This window comes from Vulpes lagopus, chromosome 20 (genome assembly GCF_018345385.1).
Source record: "Vulpes lagopus strain Blue_001 chromosome 20, ASM1834538v1, whole genome shotgun sequence".
NCBI classification, from domain to species: Eukaryota; Metazoa; Chordata; class Mammalia; order Carnivora; family Canidae; genus Vulpes; species Vulpes lagopus.
Window position 1 is genome coordinate 8,569,224 of NC_054843.1, and position 22,898 is coordinate 8,592,121.

A 22,898-nucleotide genomic window follows, 5' to 3' on the forward strand; every position below is an offset into this window, starting at 1 on the left:
TTAAAAACTCAAGAGCAAAAAGACAAGCCACAGAATGGAAGAAAATATTTGCAAATCATATATCTGATAAGGGACTAATACCCAGGAGATAGATAGATAGATAGATAGATAGATAGATAGATATTTTACAAAATCATATCCTGCAAATCAACAGCAGAAAATAAGAAAGCTAAAAATGGGCAAAGGACTCAAATGGACATTTCTCCAAACATATACAAATGGCCAGTACACACAGGAAAAGAAGCTTAACATCACTAGCCACTAGAGAAATACAAATCAAAACCATAAAGGTAACCCTTCACACTCATTGCATGGCTAATTAAAAACAGAAACAAAAAAAACCCTTAAAACTCATATTGGAGAGGATGTGAAAAAATTGGAACACTTCTGCATTGCTCGTGGGTATGTAAAATGATGTATCTTTGTGGAAAATAGTTTGGCAATTCCTCAAATACTTACATAAAGAATTACCACATAATTCAGTGATTCCACTCCCGGGTATGTTATCCCAAAGAATTAAAAGCAAAGACTCGAATAGATACTTATTCAACAACATTCATGGCAGCATTATTCTGAATAGTAAAAAAGTGAAACCACCCCAAATGTCCCTGGACAGATAAATGAATATAAAAATGTAGTACACACATACAATGGAGTATGCACCCTTAAAAAGGAATGAAATTGATACATGTAACAGTATGGATGAACCTTAAAAATGTTATGGAAAGTGACATAAGCCAGACACAAAAAGACACAAAAAGTATTTTATGATTCCACTGATATGAAATATGTAGAATAAGCAAATTCATAGGCAGAAAACAGAGGTTACCAAGGGCAGGGAAGAATGGAGTTACTGTTTCGTGGATACAGTTTGTTTGGGATGAAAAGTTCTGGAAATGGATAGTGGTGATGGTTGCACAACAACGTGAATATACTTATTGCAACTCATATACTTAAAAAATGGCTAAATAGCAAAATTTTGTATTTTTCTGCAATAAAAAAACTTAATGAGTTAATATTTGTTAACACACACATTAAAAATATCATGGAAGGGGTACAGACAAAACAAGATTAACCATGAGTTGAGAATATTGGAACAGGGTGATGGTACACAGGGGGGCTCATTAGCATAGTTTCTCTATTTTTTGTATACATTTGAAAATTCCTGTAACAGTTTAAAGTATCTGATACTGGGCAGCCCTGGTGGCGCAGCGGTTTAGCGCCACCTGCAGCCCGGGGTGTGGTCCTGGAGACCCAGGATTGAGTCCCACGTCAGGCTTCCTGCATGGAGCCTGCTTCTCCCTCTGCTGGTCTCTGCCTCTCTCTATGAATGAATGAATGAATGAATGAATGAATGAATGAATATTTTAAAAAGTATCTGATACTGAAAAAAAATCAATTTAAAAACACAGTAAATTAGTGGGAAGTGAGAAAGTATTGGTTAAGTCATTACAGTGAATAATATCTAATACTAGTATTACATATTTTATATAACACAATTACATAATTATTATAATTACTCCTTAATGATATATAATAAGTTATGATGCTAGACCCCTGTACTTCTCTACTGGGAAAAGTGGTAACTATCTACTGATAGTAATGTCAGACTGTGTCACTTCTCTTGCTGTTGGCTGGTTAGACAACTCATACCGCTGAAACTCAGGATCGCACAGCAAGAACAGACCTACTAAAGGTCACACAGCAAACTGGCAACAATGCTCTACAGTAGCAGCTCAGCTCCCTCCATTAGCACCACATTATAAATAAACTACTTTAAGTCAGCCTTGGTTGAGAGCACAGTACTGACTTTCAAAACACTAGCTGTATGGACACCTGAGTGGTTCAGTCAGTTAAGTATCTGCCTTTGGCTCAGGTCAAGATCCCAGGGTCCTGGGATCAAGTCCCAGGTCAGGCTTCCTGCTCAGCGGGGAGTCTGCTTCTTCCTCTCCAACTTGTGCTCTCTCTCTCTCCCTTTTGCTCACTCTCTCTCAAATAAGTAAGTAAGAAGATCCTGAAAAAAAAAAAAAAAAAACACTGGCCACAACTGTCAACAGCATTTATCAGGAAACTCATGGGAGATTAGGCAGTCTGTTGACTCACTTTGTGAATATAAAACACTGTTAACATTTTGCTATGAAGCTTAGAGCCAAATTATAGATAGTTGCAGAGTGAAGACACTCATAACCTAAGTATTAGGTTGCGGTAAAAGTTAATATTTTCAAATTTAAACTTGTTCTATATATTGTTACCATGATACAGAGTCCTGACTGCTTTGCAAGAAATTAACAAGGAAGCCTGGGGTTTAACTTGTACTTGTGTGAAATAGCAAGTTGCATTTACTCACAATTCATTAGAATGTGTATGAAACTGAAGTTTCTGAAGTTGTGTATGAAACTGAAGTTTACTGAAGTTGTGATTCACATTCCAGTTTTAGAAGAGCTAATTTATCTTCTGTGACTGTATTCAATAACTTCACCTGTGTCTGAATGAATTGATTTACCAACACTCTGTCTCCTCTGGTCTTTCCCTATAGGCCAGGATACGGGAAATTAACTCTGTGATCATGAAATTTATTTATTATTTATAAGATTTTTATTATTTATTATTTATTTATTTTAAAGATTTTTATTTATTTATTCATGAGAGACCGAGTGAGAGAGAGGCAGAGACACAGGCAGAGGGAGAAGCAGGCTACATCAGGGAGCCTGATGCGGGACATGATTCCGAGTCTCCAGGATCACGCCCTGGGCTGAAGGCAGGCGCTAACCCGCTGAGCCACCCGGGCTGCCCTGTGATCATGAAATTTAATTCTAAACATTATACACATGTCCTTCCACACCTGATGGATATTAGTGGCATTTTTTTCCTGAGTTGTGGCCAAAGTAAAAAAGACAAATATATGGAAAAACATGGATCCAGTGGGTCTGACTCTGTTCCAATGAGTATTTGAGACCCTGTACAAAATAGAATTTAACCTACTGTGGATTTTCTGAAAGCTAGTTTTCTGGGTGGTGTTTGTGGCTACATTAGCACAGGCTTTTAGCTTCATAAAGTAAAGACAAAGAACCCAAAAGAAAAGAATAGGCAAACAAGATGATGTAGTACACAGAAAAAAGAAATTAAAATGGTCAATAAGACATATGAAAGGATGTTCAACCTGAGACAAAGAATGCAAGCGGTCATTTTTACATGTATCAGATTAGTAAATTTGATGGAGAGACAGAGGAAAAAACTCATATTTATTTTTTCACAGGAGTTTAAATTCATTTTTGCATGGTAACATTTATTAAAAGTTACATAGCACACACTCTGACCTATCGATATTCACTGCAAATTTACACTCTGGGTATACTTGTAAAAGTGTGTGGTGTGTATTAATTTTCACGGTAGCATATTTTATAATGACAAAACATGAGTAATAAATGAGTGTTAGGAGCATATGCAGATCATAGAAGGTTACCAAACCTGTTTGGAAAAAGTAACATGGAAATGTCGAAGTACCAATTATATAGTGTACTACCTTTGTGAAAACTTGAGATACAAATATATAACCAAATATAAAGATATAAAACTTAATGTAAACTGAATGCATATATATGAATGTGTATATGTATGCAGCTAATATTTTCTGGAAGGACACAGAAAAAGCAACAGTGGTTAACAATAGCTAAGCAAGCAGTGGGTACGTCTTTTTCACTTTATACCATTCTGTTCCATTTACATTTCTAACTTGGGCACCAACTATGCTCCCCTTTCCCCCTCCTTGCTCACCCCCGTGAGAAAGAGGCCATGTAAATCCTGAGTTTGTTTCAGGAACCAACGGAGTTCAACATTTGTAAACAGTCATCACAGGAAGGTAAAGATCAATGGTTCTCAGCTCTAGTGGCACGCTGAGAGGCCTTACAAATCTACTGATACCTAGGCCAAACCTAGACTCTGACTTAATTAGTACGGTGTGCATCCTTGCATAGGATTCCTAAGAGACCCAGGTAATTCTAATATGCAGCAAGAGGTGAAAACCACCGGATGTATCACTTTAATCATTCTTCAATGACAAATAATGAATGAATGGGCTGTTGATCACGAGAATTGTCTTTGAGTCCCCAGCAGTACCTGCCCACATTAGGAATTTGAGGCCCAAATAAAAGACACATGGATATGCCACACACCACCACTGTTGCACGAATGCTTAGCTAGTTTCAGTGGGTCCTGTTCGCAGGGATTGTGGACTACACTGGTTTAATTCCTCATACTATTTTTTTTAAGTAATGATTAGTTTAAATGCTGTCCTCCCACACTAGCCTTTTACAAATTTAACTTAATAAAAGATATCTCTACCTAAATATGATATATACATGAAAGCCCATGTTGTTGTTCTGTTAAATCTTGTTAGCTACATTTTCAAAGAATTGTATCTTGGCAATCATTTTCTTAAAGGGTGAAATAAAATGTAAGTACTTCCGAAGAATCAACTGAGCAAGCAAACTTACTAATCCTATGACTAACTTTCTATTAAGTCAGATAACAGCCATGTAAAATATATATATTTTTGCAAGAATATAGCTGACCCAAAGGAGGGAAAAATAGCAAATTCCAGAAAGAACTGCTACATAAATATTCACAAACTTAGATATGCTCTATATTGCCGCTATCGTTTAAGCAAGGTTTCTTGCGGCTAAATGATTGACAGAAAGAGTCTCTTCTTGAGTGTAAAATACACGTACACACTCACGCACACACACACTCTCTCAAGATGAGCTCAGTTTTTAGAGTCTTAATGGAGCAGTCTTAGTCTCCTAAATAGAAGTGGTAATTAATAGATTTTAAAATGAACTCAACTTGAGGATCAATGGACAGCTTTAGTTTCCAAAATATAATTTGAATATAGAATTCTTTAAAAGTAGTATCTGAAGAGTTAGCCATCATATATATTTTTTTATTTTATTACAAGATATTTTAAAATTTGGGCAGATACAATTAGGACAGAAAACCAGCTTCATACCAAAAATACACTTTCAATTACTTTATCAAGCAAATAAAAACAACCTTCATTTATTTGCTTTTTCTAGAAGTTAATGTACAGTAAAAATTTAATATTGTATATGAAAACATGTAATTAAGCATACATATAAAAGAAACATGTATTGAATGTTCAGAAACAAAAGTAAAAATAAATAGCAATGATAAAACTTTGAAAAAAATAATGCACATTTCAGTTGTGGAAAATACGATTCTTAATTATATATACAGAGTTATAATTAATAGAAAGCCATCTCTTTAAAATTGCACAAACATGGGACCAATAAAGCATAATTTTTATGGCATGTAACACTATAATCCTAGGGCAGTTTGCTGTTTACCTCCAGGACATAAAACACTTAGGTCTGTAATTTAATGAAAGGTATGCTGTACTGTTTGAGAAAGATTGTCTTCCTCAACTCTCATTAACCTGTAGTAATCCTACAAAAGGTTGTACAGGAAATTTCACAAAAAGAAATATTAAACGATTATTGTGCCCACTCCATGCTGACTACACAGCCAAAAATGGGCTTCAAAGTAAATGTGGTGGGACATTTAGTATTTTTGATGCCAGTATATTTTTATACTAAAGATCATTTCTTTGTTCTATAAAAACACTGCCTTTAACCATGATTGGCAATCTCAGCACAAGGAAAATCCTGGCAAAATGGATTAAGAATTTCTGCTTACCTTATTTCCATGAATAAAATATTTCAGCAGGTAAGAATTTATAGAAAAGAAACATTAATGTTCAATTCACTTATAACTTATCAGGAGCATAATTCCATTTTTTAAAAATCCTGTTTAAACTTCTCTGTAAGAAAATCAAAGGTAACATTCCCATTTGTATTATGGCACAGCCCTCGCTTCAGAGAAAAATACACTTTGGGGACCAGAAAAAATTGCACAAAGGTTAGGGGCAACCTGAAAAGCTCTTGGTGAAAAACACTTAAGTCCTCTAGGGTAATAAAAAAATATGTGCAGACTTAATTACAAGTATTTACACTTCATAACAGAATCATGAGTTAGCTGTTCAGCTGCTCTGTTAAGAACGATTTGCAGGCATTTCAAAAGGTGTGACCGTGTGCCCACAGTATCTGTGACCACACTTGAATGCATAGAATACAGTAAGATCATGGTTCTTCAGCCTGTCACCTGTCATATCTGTAAAACAAAATGGTTTCAACTCTGAAAGCTATACAACCACAGGACCGAGCAAATCTTTTAATTATCTCACATAAAATAGACCTTAAGTACTACTGATTTCACTCATTTGTTCGACAACTTGTCCTAAAATTTCATCAACCACATCAACGTCGTAATTCACTTGCTGAAGATCGAGATCAGGTACAATCATGGCCAACAGCTGTCCTACGTTAACTCGAAGAGATCGGAGTTTGAGGCTGCAGATACAAATATTACATCGATTAGGTGAGTGTTGTAACACAGTTTAATATTCATCTGGGGCCTCAAATTTAAATGAAACATGAATTCGCTTACTTTAATAATCCATAATTTAACTTAATAATTACTTACCAAGAGAGAAATTACCAAGAGATAAATAGTATTTATACTTACCAAGAGATAAATAGTATTTATCTCTTGGTAAGCAGACTGTTTCATAAACTGCTGGCTCTGTTTGGTTCTAACTAATACAACTTTAACTTCCTATTGGAGAAAACATGGACTGGTAAAATACATATAATTAATTACGAGGTGTGATTTAAAATATAAAATATTGTCACCTGAAAAACAGCAGTGATAAACTAGTGAGAACACTGGTCTCAGAATAAGAATGCCTCTCTTTCAATTTCAGCCTCTGAGGAAAATAAAACTGTTCTCTAAAACGTGTTCTTTGAGATATCTACCCTTGTGTTAAGAGGAAAGAGAAATGGTTCTATGATCAGATAAGCTTACAAAACTCTTGGCTAAATAATGTAAAACAAGTTTTGTAAATCAAGATTTCTCTGAACCTTTCAATATGCTATAGTTCACTGAGAATCCATTTTACTGTGCATTTATAGGGAATAGTGTTTTGCTAAAAACATTGGGAATCCCTGGATTAGATGATCATTACCCTTCCTTCCAAATTTATATACATATATCTGAATATCAACATCCTAGACTTTACTTTTTATTTTAAGCAGGCTTCACGCCCAGCATGGAGCCCATCATGGAGCCCTTCATGGCACCCAAACTCACGACCCTGAGATCAAGACTTGAGCTGACATCAAAATGCACAACCAACTGAGCCACCCAGGGGCCCCAACACCCTAGACTTTTTTAAAGACCTATGACTATTCAGCAGCCTTTGCTTCAAAGATTGAGTGAAACTTAGGAACTGAATGCTGGTTGCTCTTATTCTGTTCCTCACCCCAATATAAGCAGCCCACATTTAGCTTCTATACTGATCTAAGGCAGAAATGTCTGAAGAGCCAAGATGCTCATCCCTAAGTTGACAATGCACAGTAATATATGATTTTAAACATGTTTTGTGAGCTTGGATCCTAAGATTCCTTTGCCCCATGGATAAAATTTTACATCATTCCCACTCCAGCCATGTTTTGTCCAAGCTTCCCCACTCATCTCTGACCAGAGGTCCAGGGTTCAAACACTTTTCTGTTTTGCTTTCCAGAAGTTATTAACCATCCTACAGCCTTACCAAGAATGTCCCCTTTGTTGTAACCACAATCTTTTATCTTTATGAAAAGTACACAAAAGACTAATATGACCCAAGGATCCTCTTACATCTTTTTTAAGTCTTTCGATTGTCCCTGGCTAATTTCTCCTACCTACTGGACATGCCACAGATTCTTATTTCTAGTGAACCGAACAGCACTGTCCAAGAGAAATACTGCAAGCTCCCTAACCAATTTAAAATGTTCACATAAAAAAAATAAAAATAAAAATAAAATAAAATAAAAATAAAATGTTCACATAGTTATGGTAAAAAAAAAAAAAAAAGTAAATGCAACTGTAAATTTAATGGCAGTTTTACATTTACCCAATGTAACTAAATATTATTTCATCACATAATCAAAATATATTATTTAATGAAGTATTTTACATTCTTTTTCTTACTAAAGCTTCAATATTTTTATTTTACACTTAAAGCACATCTCAAATCAGACCAGCCAGATTTCAAGTGTCAGTAGCCACATATTCGTATACTATTTTGGAAAGCACAGGTTTAAAAGATCAGTTAAAATAAATGAATGAATGATCAACAGTTACTTAAAGGTCAGTATGCAAGAGAAGTACCTGAGACTGTTTAAAAGTTCCCAATTTGGGGCACCTGGGTGGCTCAGTGGTTGAGCATCTGCCTTTGGCTCAAGTTGTGATCCCATGATCCTAGATCCCACATCAGGCTCCCTGCAGGAGCTTCTCCCTCTGCCTATGTCTCTGCCTCTCTATCTCCCACGAATAAATAAATAAAACCTTAAAAAAAAAAAAAAGTTCCCAATTTAATAAACTGCACTGCAGGTCAAGGATCTGCATCTCTACAAGCACCAGAGATGCTTGTAGTTCTCATTTTGAAAAACACCACTTGGGGTTTTCTTCTGACCTTACCCCTCTAGGCTTTCGTGTACTGCTCTACTCCATTTCCATGAGCAGATTTACTGAAATCCTTTACTTTTTTTTTTTTTTAAAGATTTTATTTATTTATTCGTGAGAGACACACAGATAAAGAGAGGCAGAGACACAGGCAGAGGGAGAAGCAGGCTCCATGCAGGGAGCCCAACGTGGGACTCGATCCTGGGTCTCCAGGATCACACCCTCCGCTGCAGGCAGCACTAAACCGCTGAGCCACCGGGGCTGCCCTACTGAAATCCTTTAAAAACTTAACCGGGCACCTGGGTGGCTCAGTGGTTGAGCCTTTGGCTCAGATCATGATCCTGGTGTCCGGGGACACAGTCCCACATCAGGATCCCCGCAGGAAGCCTGCTTTTCCCTCTGCCTGGGTCTCTGCCTCTCATGAATAAATAAAATCTTAAAAAAAAAAAAAAAAACCAAAAACTTAAAAAACAAGGTAATATAATGGATGTCAGTGAGGATGGTAGGAGATTATTTCTCAATGATGGTGCCTTTTAGGTCTGAAGTCATACTGTATGAGCAGGAAGAGCTGCCTCGTTTTACTTCTTAATGGCTACTTTCTGATGGTAGGTCACCGACATACCACCAGCACCATCATCCTCTTCTACCTGAACATCTGCCTCCCCCACACTCAAAACTAAAACAAAACCCCAAGCCTGTTTTATAGCTTACTGAGTTAGGGTAATCATTCACTTCCTATGTTCCTGTTTTCACAGAACGTCTTCCTAGTAATCATCTGTACTGCGGCAATTTCTAATAATTCTGTGATTATGTGAAAGTTAACACTGGGAATGACATATAGTAAAATGAGGACAGCAAACCATAAAGAAATGGCAAGTACAAAAGGAAATCCAGGTGGAAAATTAAGTTTCATGGAATAGTCTCCTGTCTTCTAGTCATGGCCAAATTTACCACCTTCTTTGATATCTCACTTTCCACTTTTCCCCACACAGCATTCCAAGCCACTCTAACCAATCAAGTGGTTTATTCTTTCCAAATTCCTATTTCACTTAAGATAAACCTAAACTGCTCATTCTTTGAAGGGTAGTGTTCTTTTGATTGAGCACTATTTGTTTGAGATGTGCTAGCAAGTATTATGCTAACCAGAAGGCAGCCCCAGCGTCATGCCTCATGTGATATTACCTTTCCCCGTCAGTATAATTTACAGATTCTTCTATGTTACTTGAAGTTGAAACATCTGCTCCTAACTGTTGATTTGTGGATTTTAATTGTTCAATTTCAGTTTTCAGTTCTTCACATTGTGAACGGATTTGTGATTTTTCCATTTCCAATAATTCAACCTGAAAAAAAATTTCATAACTGTAAAACTTAAAAATGCTAATGCCAAAGTACTAACTTAAGCTAAGAAATGTAAAGACCCTTCCTTCTGCTTGATGAAAATTACCATCAAAAAAGGGCAAAAAGAACACCCACAATGGTTTTCTAGAAACAAAATTTCATTTGTTTTGGTTTCTCCTTGACATCCTGTCACATTCAAAGAATACAAAATGTTAATTACAGCTTGACTGAAAACATATGGTATCTAAAAACAGGAAAACCAAGTTAAAAGTGCCTAAATTATGTTGATGTCAAAGTGGCTTTCATTTCTTGCACACTCAGAGCTCTAAGTTATAACCAAAAGTTCATATTGATTTTTATATATTTTGTCATCTAGCTTCGAGCCAACAGATCAAGATGAATGTTTGAATGAGCTGTTATGTCAGCATTATTTCCAGGAAGAAGGGGCAGTAGATCATCATCCTACTATTTCCAAATTCTTCAGCAGAAAATCCTTCTTTCAAATACCGCATTAATATATAAAATACATGTTTTTAAAAGGAGCTATCCAAATGTGAATGGAGGGTATATGCAGAGGTTACTACTTGTCTTCTGACATCTACCATCTTTTCTCCTCCTTCTTTAGTGGAAGAACCCTGAATAGAGACTACACTCCAAGGCATCCATTAGCCAGATGACTAAGTTCTGACAGGTGGAGTATCAGCAACTTTTAGGAAGTTCACGCCTCCTCTTTCCTGCTGCCTGGAACATCAATATGAGGACTGGACCTGGAGGCCACCTCTGACCATAACTGCACACGGAGGAGCAAAGCAACAACATGTAGGAGCCTGCTGTCCCTGATGCCTGTGGAACTATTGCCGTTCTATGGTGCTATCACTGGCCAACAAACCTAATCACAACTAATACAAGGTACATTTATAAAATGAGGACATCATCTTCTATATGGTTACTGTAGGACCTATTAATAATGGAGCGATGTTTTCTATATTAAGCAACTGAGTGGCTCAATGAGAATGAGAACCATATTTTGAGGACAATCCTTCATTACACAGCAATTTCCAATACACTACAGGAAATTATCATACCCAATCACTACCCATTAAATTCTACCAACATCCATCTCCTCAACACACATTTCCATGTGACCCCGGGAGGATCAGTCCCCAGCTGAGAAGCAGTGGGGCAACAGTCAATACATGGAAATATTTTTAAGTAATTTATTCCAATCTAGCAACTGGCAGTTCTTTGTGATTCACACGCCCTGGAATTCCCAGGACTCTCATTATGCTGAATAGTACACTCACCTCACTTTTATACTGGTCCCTCTCAACAGTGCACTTGTCTAGCTGTCTAAACACATCATCAAGCTGCACAACCATTTCGTCCACTTCACTTTTGCTTTCATTGCTGGCACACTGACTGCATTCAGCCTTTACATGTTGCAAAGCACCACACTGTTTCTTCAGCCTTTCTATTTCTTCCAAAGCTTGTTGATACTGAGATACTATATGGTCCGGACTTTCAGATTTGCCATTAATACTTTCAAGTAAAAACACAGCATCAGTTTCGGTAGACTGATGGCAAGTTTCCTTCTTCACGTATTTGTCATTCATTTCCAGTATCCTCTGCTGTAACACTTTGATTTGATCAGTAAACACATTACACTGTCTTTTATAATTTTCTTTTTCTTGGGTAACTAAAAGCAGCTCATTTCTCAGTTCATTCAATTGGCAACTAGCGTCACCCACAGATTTTTCAAAGGTTTCCTGGGTTTCTTGGGTCTTTCCTTCAGCTTCCACACAGGATGGTGGCACAGCCGTATCATTTCGTGCATCTATCTCGTCTTCAAGTGCTTCTTCCTTTTTAACAACTATACTTGGAGCTTCAGTCTGGGTGGCCGCAGTAGTTCCCTGATCACACCTGGAGGATAAGATGCCTGATGAACCAGTCTGGGCACAAGGTTCTTTATCAGCCACAGGCTCAACCTGATGACCACTTTGCTCGATGTGACTCTGTTCTGATTTCACTTCAATGTCATGATCTACTGCAGGTTTGGGAGTACTGTTTTCTTCTAATATGATGACGTCTTCATCATCATCATCTTTATAAGTTGCATTTTCAAATGCTTGATTATTCAATCTCCGAGTCTTTGTATTCAAAATTGATGAACGAGTAGAAAGTCTCCGTTTTAGGCTGGAAAAAAAGATAATATATAAAATATAAGACAAGAAAATAGAGAAAGAAACAAAATAGATGACCTTGCAGTAATCTATCTTGAAATTCTGAGAAATGTCCATGCTCACTTAAAACAATGGTTACACAGTACTGTTCAAGAATTTAAGGAAGTAGAGAGGATTTTCTCCTGTACAGCTGAGGAAAAAGACTACTAGGTTGCTTTAAAGTACCTGCTCTACAAACTGCCAAACATCCCTTCCCTTCATGTCCTCTGGGCATGTCAGTGTATACACAGCCAAATGGGAATGCCATTACCCACCCAGGTCTGCTTTTTGTGTTCCAGTGCTCAGTGAATGGCTATGCCACTCCTGTTTGCTCATTAATTTTTACCAACGCTCAGTGATCAGAGGTGGGCCACAAACTAAACCAGCATGCCCTATCCTTTCTACTTTCCTGGCATTAAAAACTGCATTTTCCTCATCGGCTTAGCTTAGTTTTCTATGAATTAAACACCAGTGGATACTTTTTGCTCCTCCTCAGAGGGTTATCTGTACTGGTTTATTGTCTGGGCCCTATGTGTTTAGCCCTCCTAGTTCCTCCACCTCAAGAAAGGTTCTTCTCTTTCTAGGGTTTACTCTCATAAATCAAAGGGGCACAATCTCCAATAAAATCTTGAGAAAGGGTACACAGGACATAAAAAATGTGATGTTTTACATGATGATAGTATCTTTATTCACTTCTCAATTTTATTGCTGGCTTGGTTTTTATATAGACTTCCAGGTTGAAAATTACTTTTTCAAAACTCTAAAAGCATCATTCCATTGTCATGTACCATTTGGTGTTCCTGCCATTCTGATTCCTGATCTTTTCAAAGGTAACCTGGGTTTTCCTCCCTGAAAAAATTATTTTCCCTGGTGTTCTAAAAGTTCATAATGATGTTTCTTAGAATGTATCTTTTTCCAGACATTTTTGCTGTGTATTTAGTGGAAGTCATATGATTTCTTCCCTTTTGCTTCCTCCAATTTCCCATTCTGAAATTTTCTAATTTAGATTTTGACCCTCTTGTACCTTGTCTTTTCCTTTTTCTACCCTCCACCTGCTTATCTTTTCCAAGAAATGTGTGTGTTCAACCCCTCCCCACCTCCTAGTAAATTCCACAGGGTTTCCTCTGCTCCCTGTTTCAGTTTGTACATCTGGTGATCTCTGCCTATCTTTAGGTTTCAGAGTGAGACTAACTAGAAGTGCGAGCTGGCCCCGTAATGCAAAGGGTGCTCAAACTCAGCACCACCCAGTGCTTTTCCCCTGAGGACCCAGTGAGGGCCATTGGGGCCAGAGTTCTCACCCTTTAGTACTCACTTTCCCTTAGCCCTCCTCTTAAAATACCCACATCTTCAGCAAAGTGCTCAGAAGGAAAACATTCTACCTTCTGATAGAGGAGGAAAAGCCACATGGCCAGACAGGCTGTAAAGAGGTCTAGAGAACTATCCTTCCTTAACGAACCTTTTATTCTCACCCATCTTCTACTTTAAGAAGTACCCAATGCTTCGAAGTTTGGAGCATGCCTGGGGTTCCATGGAGTTAATTATGTAACTGGTAGCTACTCTATTATTTTCTTACCAAGCTAATTCCTATTTATCTTTTCCAAGACTTAGTTTAGGTACCACCTTTCCACAGTCTTTGGCTTTATTTTGAAAGATCTAATTTAAAAAAAAAAAAAAAAGCTTCTATTTTTCTCAAATTCAAATTTTAAATTCTTCAGGCTTTAAAAATTAATGAAAAATTTCTCTCTTTTCTTCTACTTGGATGGACTAAATCACTTTAAAGAATAAATTCTAGGGGCAGCTGGGTGGCTCAGTCTGTTAAGCGTAGGACTCTGGATTTGGGCTCAGGTCATGATCTTAGCATTGTGAGATCGAGCCCCGCCTTGGGCTCAGGCTGGACGTAGAGCCTGTTTGAGATTCTCTCGCTCTCCTTCTCACTCTGCCTTTCCCTCCTTAAAGAAAAAAAGAATAAGTTCCATTATCTTTTATCTGTAAACATTACAGATTTTACTTTTTCTTACATTGTTTAGAACCATCTTTAAGAAGAAAAACAAGATTATGGAGATTAGTTAAAAAAAAACAAAAACTCACACAAATTTTTAGTGAAGTCACAATCCAGCCCCCAAATATGAAGGTTACAAACAGTGAACTATTTTAGAACATACCCTTCTGATGTATATATGCATAAAAGCAGTTATTTCTAATCCTTCTGGACACCAAAAATCCCTTTGAGAATTTTTTTTTAAAGATTTTGAGAGGGAGTGCACAAGCAGGGGGAGGAACAGAGAGAGAAGCAGACTCCCCACTGAGCAGGGAGCCTTAACTCAGAGGTTGATCCCATGACCAACTGAGCCACCCAGGCGCCCCCCCAACCCTTTGAGAATTTAATGAAAGGGTTACAAAACCTCTCAGAAAATCCCATTCCACTATCTCAGGGAACCCAGTTTCAATGTTTATCTTTCAACAAAAGACTTAGCGTAGTCAGATTCCTCAGTTTGCTGGCATCATGTTTTCTTCTTCACCTGTATTCATTCTATTCCCTATGAATGAGCCCCCTGCAAAGAGTATTGCTTTCAATCTCAGGAACCAAACCAAGTACTATCTCATCACAAAACCTTCCCTGACCATTCCAGTCCTGAGAGCTAATTGTTCAATTTTCATATCACTCATACATTTCTTTCTTCCTTCTCCATCTACTCATTCAAAATATAGAGCTTGCCACAAGCTAAGAACTTCTAGGTCACAGGTAACATTATAGCATTGTATCATTAATTGCTTTTTCTTTACGTAAGATATTGGCAATTTTAAAAGCAGAAATTTTCATACTATACAGAATTTCATAGAGGTGAAAATTTGATCAAATTCCACAATACAACTGATATTTTAAAAATTGATTAAATAGGTGACGTAAGTGGGGCAGCAGCAGGTTTAGATAATAAAAGCAAATTAACTTATCCTTAGACTTTTTACATACATATACACTACAACTTCTCAGAAGTGCATTACTGCCAAAGGCTCTGTTTAATATTTATTCCCTAAATGGAAAAACATATTTTAGCCACTGACTTGTTGTTCTCAGGTTCAGACTGGGGTGAACCTCGATGATTATTTATAAGTCTCGGTGCATAAGTATTTGCCACTTCTGAAAGATGTCCTCTTGGAACACTTTCCTTCACAGGAGAAAAGCTTTGACCTGACACGGGGGGTGTCCGAAATAAGAGTTCAGCGTTAATCTGTTGGAAGAAAAAAAATTGATCCTAAAGGTCTTTTTTTTTTCTACTATGCCATGCCCCTAAACATGAGATATTATTTTCCCTTTTCCCCATATCCCAGAAAACATTGAGAACTATCCTAAAGATGTAAATTCTTTATGCTACACCAAGAAGCCACAAATAGCCCAATAATCAAATCCAACCTGCAAGTGAGTGGAAGAATGATTCTGCATTTTTAAAAGGTGTAAACAAAACAACAAAACAAAGAATATGCAACAAGAGACTGTATGTGGCCCACAAAGCAAGTACTTACTATCTGGTCTTTTGCGACAAGATTTACTGCCTGTACTATATATACAGGACTTACTAAAATACAATTAAAAATTCTTTTTTCTGGGGCACCTGGGTGGCTCAGTCAACTGAGCATCTGCCTTTGGCCTGGGTCATCATCTCAGGGTCCTGGGATCAAGCCCTATATCAGGGAGCCTACTTCTCCTTCCACCTTTGCCCCTCCCCTAGTTAAAAAAAAAAGATTTAAATAAATCTTTTAGAAAATTTATTTTTCAAAAAAAAAAATTCATTTTCCTAAGAGAAAGAAATTGAAAATAAAGTCAAAGATAATGCCTTTGGAATAAGTAAGCCCATTATTCTTTTTCACCCCATTCTCAAGATTTTATTTATTTATTTGAGAGAGAGAGAGATAGAGATAACAAGAGCACAAGTGGGGAGGAGAGGGAGAAGCAGGCTCTCCACTAAGCAAGGAGCCCCACTCGGGGCTCAATCCCAGGACCCCAGGATCATGACCTGACCCGAAGGCAGATGCTTAACTGATTGAGACACCCAGGTGCCCCCTTTTCAATCAACTCTGTCCTCACCTCAAAACCTTCACCCTTTACGTAAGAAAACATTTCAATATAACTAAAAGCAAACACACATCTGCAGCAAACCAGAACTTCCTTACGTAAGTACAACTGCCTACCCATATACTCAGAAAAAGCTCTTTAACACCAGAAAGCACCAGTAAGGAAGAGTGGTCAACAAAGAGAAAAACACTGTAGCTTTGGTCCAGGTTAGTACTAGAACATGGCTCCCCAAGGCTTCCTGTGATCTTTTCCTTAACTGCCTATGTGACAGTAAGATTCTTTTCTTTTTTTTTCTTTTTTCTAGGGGAGGGTCAGAGGGAAAAAGAAGGGGAGTGAGAATCCCAAGCAGGCTCCATGCCCAGCACAGAGCTCGACTTAGGGTTCCATCTCACAACCCTGAGATCACCTGAGCCAAAAATCAAAGAGTCGGATGCCTAACTGAATGAGCCACCCAGGTACCCAATAGTAAGATTCTTAATGCCTGCCTATCCTCAGAAGATGTCCGACTAAATAGGGTAAGATTGAACAGTTTTTGAATGAAGTTGTTGGGCTAGGAAGGAGGACAAGGAGGGTGTAAGAAAAGGAGTATGTGCACTGAATAAACAAAATCACTTCAATTTGTTATATAACTCCTAAGCTTTAAAACTATTTGTTAAACTAGCCACTACCCAATATAAGACACAGATATAAAACGGAAGGTTTCATTAATTACCCGAGGGATCATTTCTGGTTGTCTGATCCTGAATTTTTCCTTGTCTCTGAAGAAAGAAAAAACACAAAAGATGAGAAAAGTTAATATATTTAATTATTTTTCAATTTGGTTTCTCAATGACATACTTGCCATTTTACTACTGAGTCACTCAGATATATATACTAAACTTTGCTTCAATTTCATTTCATTATCATCAGTGGCAAGCCCTTAGGCAGGGAAATGCTTTCCACCTCTTATCTCAGTAATGCCCAATGTGTGCCTTAGACTTTCCACCCCGACCAGCATTATTCTCAGACCCAGGTTTCTAATTAGCCTCTTTATTCAGTCCTGCTGCTGGATCTTTAAAAACCATACTCTAAATCAAAACTGCCTGGAAGTTCTGCATGAACTCAGCCTCTGTGTGCACACTAGCCTACAGTTCACCAGGGCTATCATTCAATGCCCAGCTTCTCTCTCCCTTCATTTTCCATCATGCCCACTCATATATTTGCTCTAAAGATGAACCAATCACCATTTCCTATACATTCGTATCTAACCCATCCTTCAAGACCTATTACTGATCCATATTTCCCTTCCCATCCCCAACCAGAAGTCATCTCTCCTTATAGGCTTCCCAACAGGACTGGTTTATGCCTTCTAGTACTCGTCAGCTTCTCATTAGTAATGCACATATCTCACTTTCCCTGTTAAGACTAAAAGCTCATGGTGGGCAATGCTCACTTATGATTCATCTGTGTGTGACTCAAAAAAAGACAAACTATTCTGTATGCAAGCTATCTTGCAGATAGGACAGCAATACATAGTAGGTAAAAAAAAAAAAAAAAAAAAAAAGAGCTGATATCCACGGTATAAAACTTAAAAAACCCCAAAACCCAAAAAAGTACACAATATTATACATCCACATCATAATTTTTTGGGGTCATAATCTTTTCTGGGTTGTACTAGCTTGATCTTGGAGAAGCATCAAACTAATGCTGCACAGCCTCCGCTGTTAATAAATTGGGCATTATTTCCCCATCACACATTAGTACAACACTCACTTCTTTTTGTAGGTTTTTTCGTAAGTAGGATGCACCAAATCCTCATCTTCAGGTTCTTCTGGAACATCACAATTTCTAGTCAGAAAAATCACATGGGAATAACACGTCACCAGCGCCTATTCATACATCTTGAATAGTACTTTCTGCCTTTCCAAAAAGGGTACTACCAACTATATGGTACCTGAACTGTGGGTCAGGGTTATTGGAGCAATACCATTTTTCTGGAAGCTGATCTATTCCATCTGGTAATTTCCGCCACTTTAGACAAGAATCACATTGAACCCATGTCTGATCAGGACGTTTCCTACAACAAAATATTAGTATGAAATCATATTAGTATGAAAATACAGAGGCTAAGCACACTTCATTAGATCTTCTACATCATTTCTACTACAAAATGCCTTTATTATTTAATTCTGTTTCTGAAACATCTGACATAATTATTGTACAGCAAATTACGTTTTTAAAAACAATTTTGGAAAAAAAGTAAAATAAAAAAATAAAAACAATTTTGGAAAAAAAAATTTTGGTTACCTTCAAAAGGTTAAAGCTAACAGGCCAATTTAAACAAAGAGACTTAAATGTCTTGCTTAATAGCATATTATTCAAATTGTTCTCTGGAAATAAAAACTCAAACAACTTAAGATTCCAAAAGCCTTGCTCTGAAATTCACATCAAGTCAGCATTTACAATGTCTAATCTCCTATATTTATTAGCACAAGAAACACTCAAGTAACAGAAAATGGACAAGCTGTTATTGCTATAACTTAAGCAATTTTTAATAACTCTTATATTATTAGCCACCACTATATCTCTGAATACCTAGAATCTATATATTCTTTTAGTTTATAAAATGCTTTATAGTTTTATCATTTGATAATTACAATGATGCTATGAAGAATTTAGGTATTCATTTAACATTTCATTTAACATTTATTAACAATTCACTGAATAAATGAAGACTACATCTTAATACCAGTAACTTTTTAAAATCTAATTTCTAAAAAATGCATTTACACAGTTACATAAACCTCAAACGATCCAGAAATGTATTTATTTATTTATTTTGGGCGGGGGGGGCAGAAGGAGAGGCAAAGACAGAATCTTAAGCAGGCTCCACACTCAGGGCAGAGCCTGACACAGAGCTCAACCTTACCACCCTGAGATCGTAACCTGAGCCGAAATCGAGTTGGATGGTCAACTGACTGAGCCACACAGATGCCCCAGAAATTTATAAAGAAAATACAAACCCCTGATTTCAGGAGCTATTCATTTTTTTAAACCCTGGCATAGTTTTCTATGCTTACAGAATGATGCATGTGTATATATGGACACTTTAAAAAAATAAAATGGGAAATTAATACATTGAATTCCATCTTTTTTTGTTCATTATGTATCTTCGTCATCTTTTCATCAGTACACACAATTATTATTCATTCATTCACAGAATTGGTACCGTGTACTACCGTGTTACTGAATGCCTGTCAGGTATATTTTATTGTCTTAAAACTCCAGGAAGTGAGTGCTACTAACGTTCCCAATTTCCAAGTCAAAAAATGGAAGCTTATTAAGAGGCCAAGTAACATGTTCAACGTCACATCATTCTTTAAGCCAGAACTAGAATCTGACTTTAGACTCATGATACTATTACACAAGACCAGGGTTTTTCAAACTATGAGATACAACTCATTAGTGGATCATGAAATCAATTTAATGGGTTAAGATGTACATTTTTTAAATGAAGTAAATATCAGCATGCAGCATATAGCTTAAGTACTGCTTTGTGAATCTTCTGTGTATATGTATAAATGTATACATTCACTGGCTTATTTCACATGTTGTGCTGACTAGACTTGCAGAATTTACTTCTTACTCTGGCTTAGTTCAAAGTTTGCATACCATCACTACACCCTCCAGTATCACTTCTCGATATTAGAGTGGGTTGCTATTCTTTAATGTACTTACTGAATATCTTCAACTGGCAAATTTAGAGGATACTCTGAATTTTTCTTCACTTTCATTTCATTCCAGTAATCATTCAGCTTTTCTCCTAGTGCTGCTATTGTCAGCCTAACAAAAAAATAAATCATACAATCAACTTAAGAAAAATAAAAAAAGATAAAGCTCAAATCTACGTCAAACACTGAGGAGCACAAACGACTTAGCAGTGATCATGTGGACACTACAGACTTCTCAAGGTATAGTTAATAAAAAATGCTCTAATGGCAATTTTCTATAAGGACACCTATAAGTTCTTAGAGCAGAGTCAGAATCATCTTTGAAGATACAAATAGTAATATTTCATGACCTCTGTTGAGAAAGTATGTTGCAGACCAATTAGTGGGAGAACCACAGGCTCTCTGTATTTCAATCCCAATAGATAAACTTGTATGCTTCAATTTTCAAATTAGAACTCAGACTTTCAGTTTATAAAGTCCAGAAATCATTATCAGCAAGCATACTTCAAAATAGCCTCTGTCCCACAATTAAGACTGTTGCTTCTTCCCCAGTAAGATATTAATAAAAAGGAAATCAGTGGGATCCAAGGCCATACTTAAGCACTTGAGTTAAGCACCTACTGTCCAGAATTAGGCACACCCAAGGTACAGTCACTGCAACATTCTGAATTTAACATAAAGCTTTCAAATATCAAGACTTTCAGTTCTACATTGGCAGACGAACCAGACATTCCTATCCCTACCCATTATCTCCCACTAAATTTTTCTCCACAATCACAGAACATTTAAGAGTCCAAATGAGAATGAATCTTCCCTCCCAGACATATCTTCCCTGTACCTCACGTTTTCAATTCCTCATTCCTTTCTCTCATCAGTGCTATTCCTCGGTCTAAGAGATGTACCCATTTCTGTTGAGAATATATCAAGGAGTCCAAAGGCAGGGTCACAGAAGTGGGCATTGATGTTTGGTTCTACTCAGTTCTCAAAAATGATCAATTTTCATACCCACCAGCAATGTACAGGAGCTCTAAATCCCCTACATCCTGCCAACATTCTCTTACTCATTTTAAATAATTTTTCCATTTTTCACATTATGATATTTTTTGCATCTTGTTTTAAAAATCTGCTTAACTAAAGTAACGGTTTTGAAAATTCTCTTGTTCCCATTTTTCTGTTTTTGTCTTTCTCATTTTAGGTATAAAATCTTGTCCCCATTTTGTTTTTGTCGTTCTCATTTAGGACTAAATTAGGTATCATTTTTTTGCCTCATTTGAGGTAGGAGTCATATTATCCATACAAATAGCCAATTGACCCAGCATTTTTGGAAAGATGATCATTTCCCTACTATACTATGATGTAATCTTTGTCATAAATCAGGTCACCAATGTATAAAAAGTGGGTAATTATTTAGGGCTTTTCTATTTCACTAGACTGCTTATCTTTTCATTTATACCACACTTAGTTACTGTAGCTTTACAAGCATTGGTATTTACTAGGGTAAGTTTTCCTGCTTTGTCGTTCTTTTAATGACTTTTAAGACCGATCTTAGGTCTTCTGACTTTCCACATAAAGTTTAGAATAAGCCTATTAATATCAACACCTACACACACACTGGCAGGGATTTTTTTTAAAAAACCTGAAATTGTATTCAATTATTTTAGAGAAAAACTGACATTTTATAATATTCAGCCCTCCAATTCTTGAACCTGACATGTCTACTTATCTGGGGCTTAAACTTCACTCCACAGTATTTCATAGTTTTCAGTGTATATGCTGCATGTATTACTGACACTTGATTTTTTGGACACTATCCATGACTTGTTAAAAATTTCATGTTTTGAAAAAAAATTTTTTTTTAAATTCATGTTCTGGATTTTATTGTTGGTAAACAGAAATACAACAGATTTCTGAATACTTTTCATCCAGCAACCCCAGAATACACACTACTTGTTCCTTTATTAATTCTAAATTTGCAGATTATTTTGGACTTTCTATATACTTAATACTATCTTATATAGAAAAGTCTTATTTAATTTTTACTTTTTCTTTCCTTATTATACTGGCTATTTTCTCAAGAACAATGGTGGAGAGCAGACATCCTTATCTCATTTTCACCCTTAAGGGGAAAGTTATTAACAATTCACCATGAGGAATGATGCTTGGTGCTTCTGTAAATGCTCTGTATTGCTAATATGCCCTTCTATTAATGGTGGGTTTTGTTTTTTTAGGTGTTCCTTTTCTTCCCTAAATTACAAATGGGCAGAGTACCTGGGTGGCTTAGTCTTTGGCTCAGGTCATGATCTCAAGGTTGTGTGATCAAGCCTATTAGGCTCTGCAATGAGTGTGGAGCCTGCTTGAGAGTCTCTTTCTCTCCCTCTCCCATCTGCCCCACCCTATGCATGCCACCCCCTCACTCATGCATACCCTTTCTCTCAAATTAAAAAAAAGAATTACAATTACAAATGGGTGCTGTGATATATCAAGTGCTTTTTCTGTACCTATGAAAATAACCATGAGATTTTTCTTTTCTAACATTGGTGTGATGAACTACATTGATTTTTAAATATTAAAACCACCATGTTGTCTTGGAATATAATCCAATCAGCTTAATGTACTAATTATCCTTATTATGTATCACTAGACAGTACCTGCTCTTATTTTAATTAAAATTTTTATATCTTGATCATGAGAGAAACGGACATAAATTTCCTTTCTTGTAATGTACTCAAAAGTTCACTACCAAAGTTACATGCCCTCATAAAACCTTTAAGATTGTGTAAGACCAGTGCTACTTTCTCCTTAATTGTTTAAACTTAGTATGTGGGAAGTTTTCTAAAAATTGATTTAATTTTAAAGGAACGTGTCCATATCACCTAAGACAGTAAAAAAATTGTTCATGCTATTTCTTTGATGTTTTTGTGTCTATCTCCTTTTCATTTCTGATATTAATGATTTCTGTTTTTTCCTTTTTTCCCCTTTTAT

At 36.7% G+C, this 22,898-nt stretch overlaps 1 protein-coding gene across 2 annotated transcripts in view; it reads right to left on the reverse strand.

Annotated features, from left to right (window-relative positions):
• Positions 1-4,918: 4,918 nt before the first annotated feature.
• Positions 4,919-22,898, reverse strand: part of MORC3 (MORC family CW-type zinc finger 3) — a 40,063-nt gene continuing 22,083 nt past the window's right edge. For both annotated transcript variants that reach the window (XM_041735124.1, XM_041735125.1), the window contains exons 10-17: positions 19,924-20,028; positions 18,140-18,262; positions 17,959-18,033; positions 16,919-16,964; positions 15,198-15,364; positions 11,220-12,108; positions 9,760-9,917; positions 4,919-6,425 (exon numbers count right to left, since the gene is read on the reverse strand). In XM_041735124.1, the coding sequence (XP_041591058.1) occupies positions 6,272-6,425; positions 9,760-9,917; positions 11,220-12,108; positions 15,198-15,364; positions 16,919-16,964; positions 17,959-18,033; positions 18,140-18,262; positions 19,924-20,028 (1,717 nt within the window). In that variant the 3' untranslated portion in view covers positions 4,919-6,271. The remainder of the gene's footprint in view (positions 6,426-9,759; positions 9,918-11,219; positions 12,109-15,197; positions 15,365-16,918; positions 16,965-17,958; positions 18,034-18,139; positions 18,263-19,923; positions 20,029-22,898) is intronic.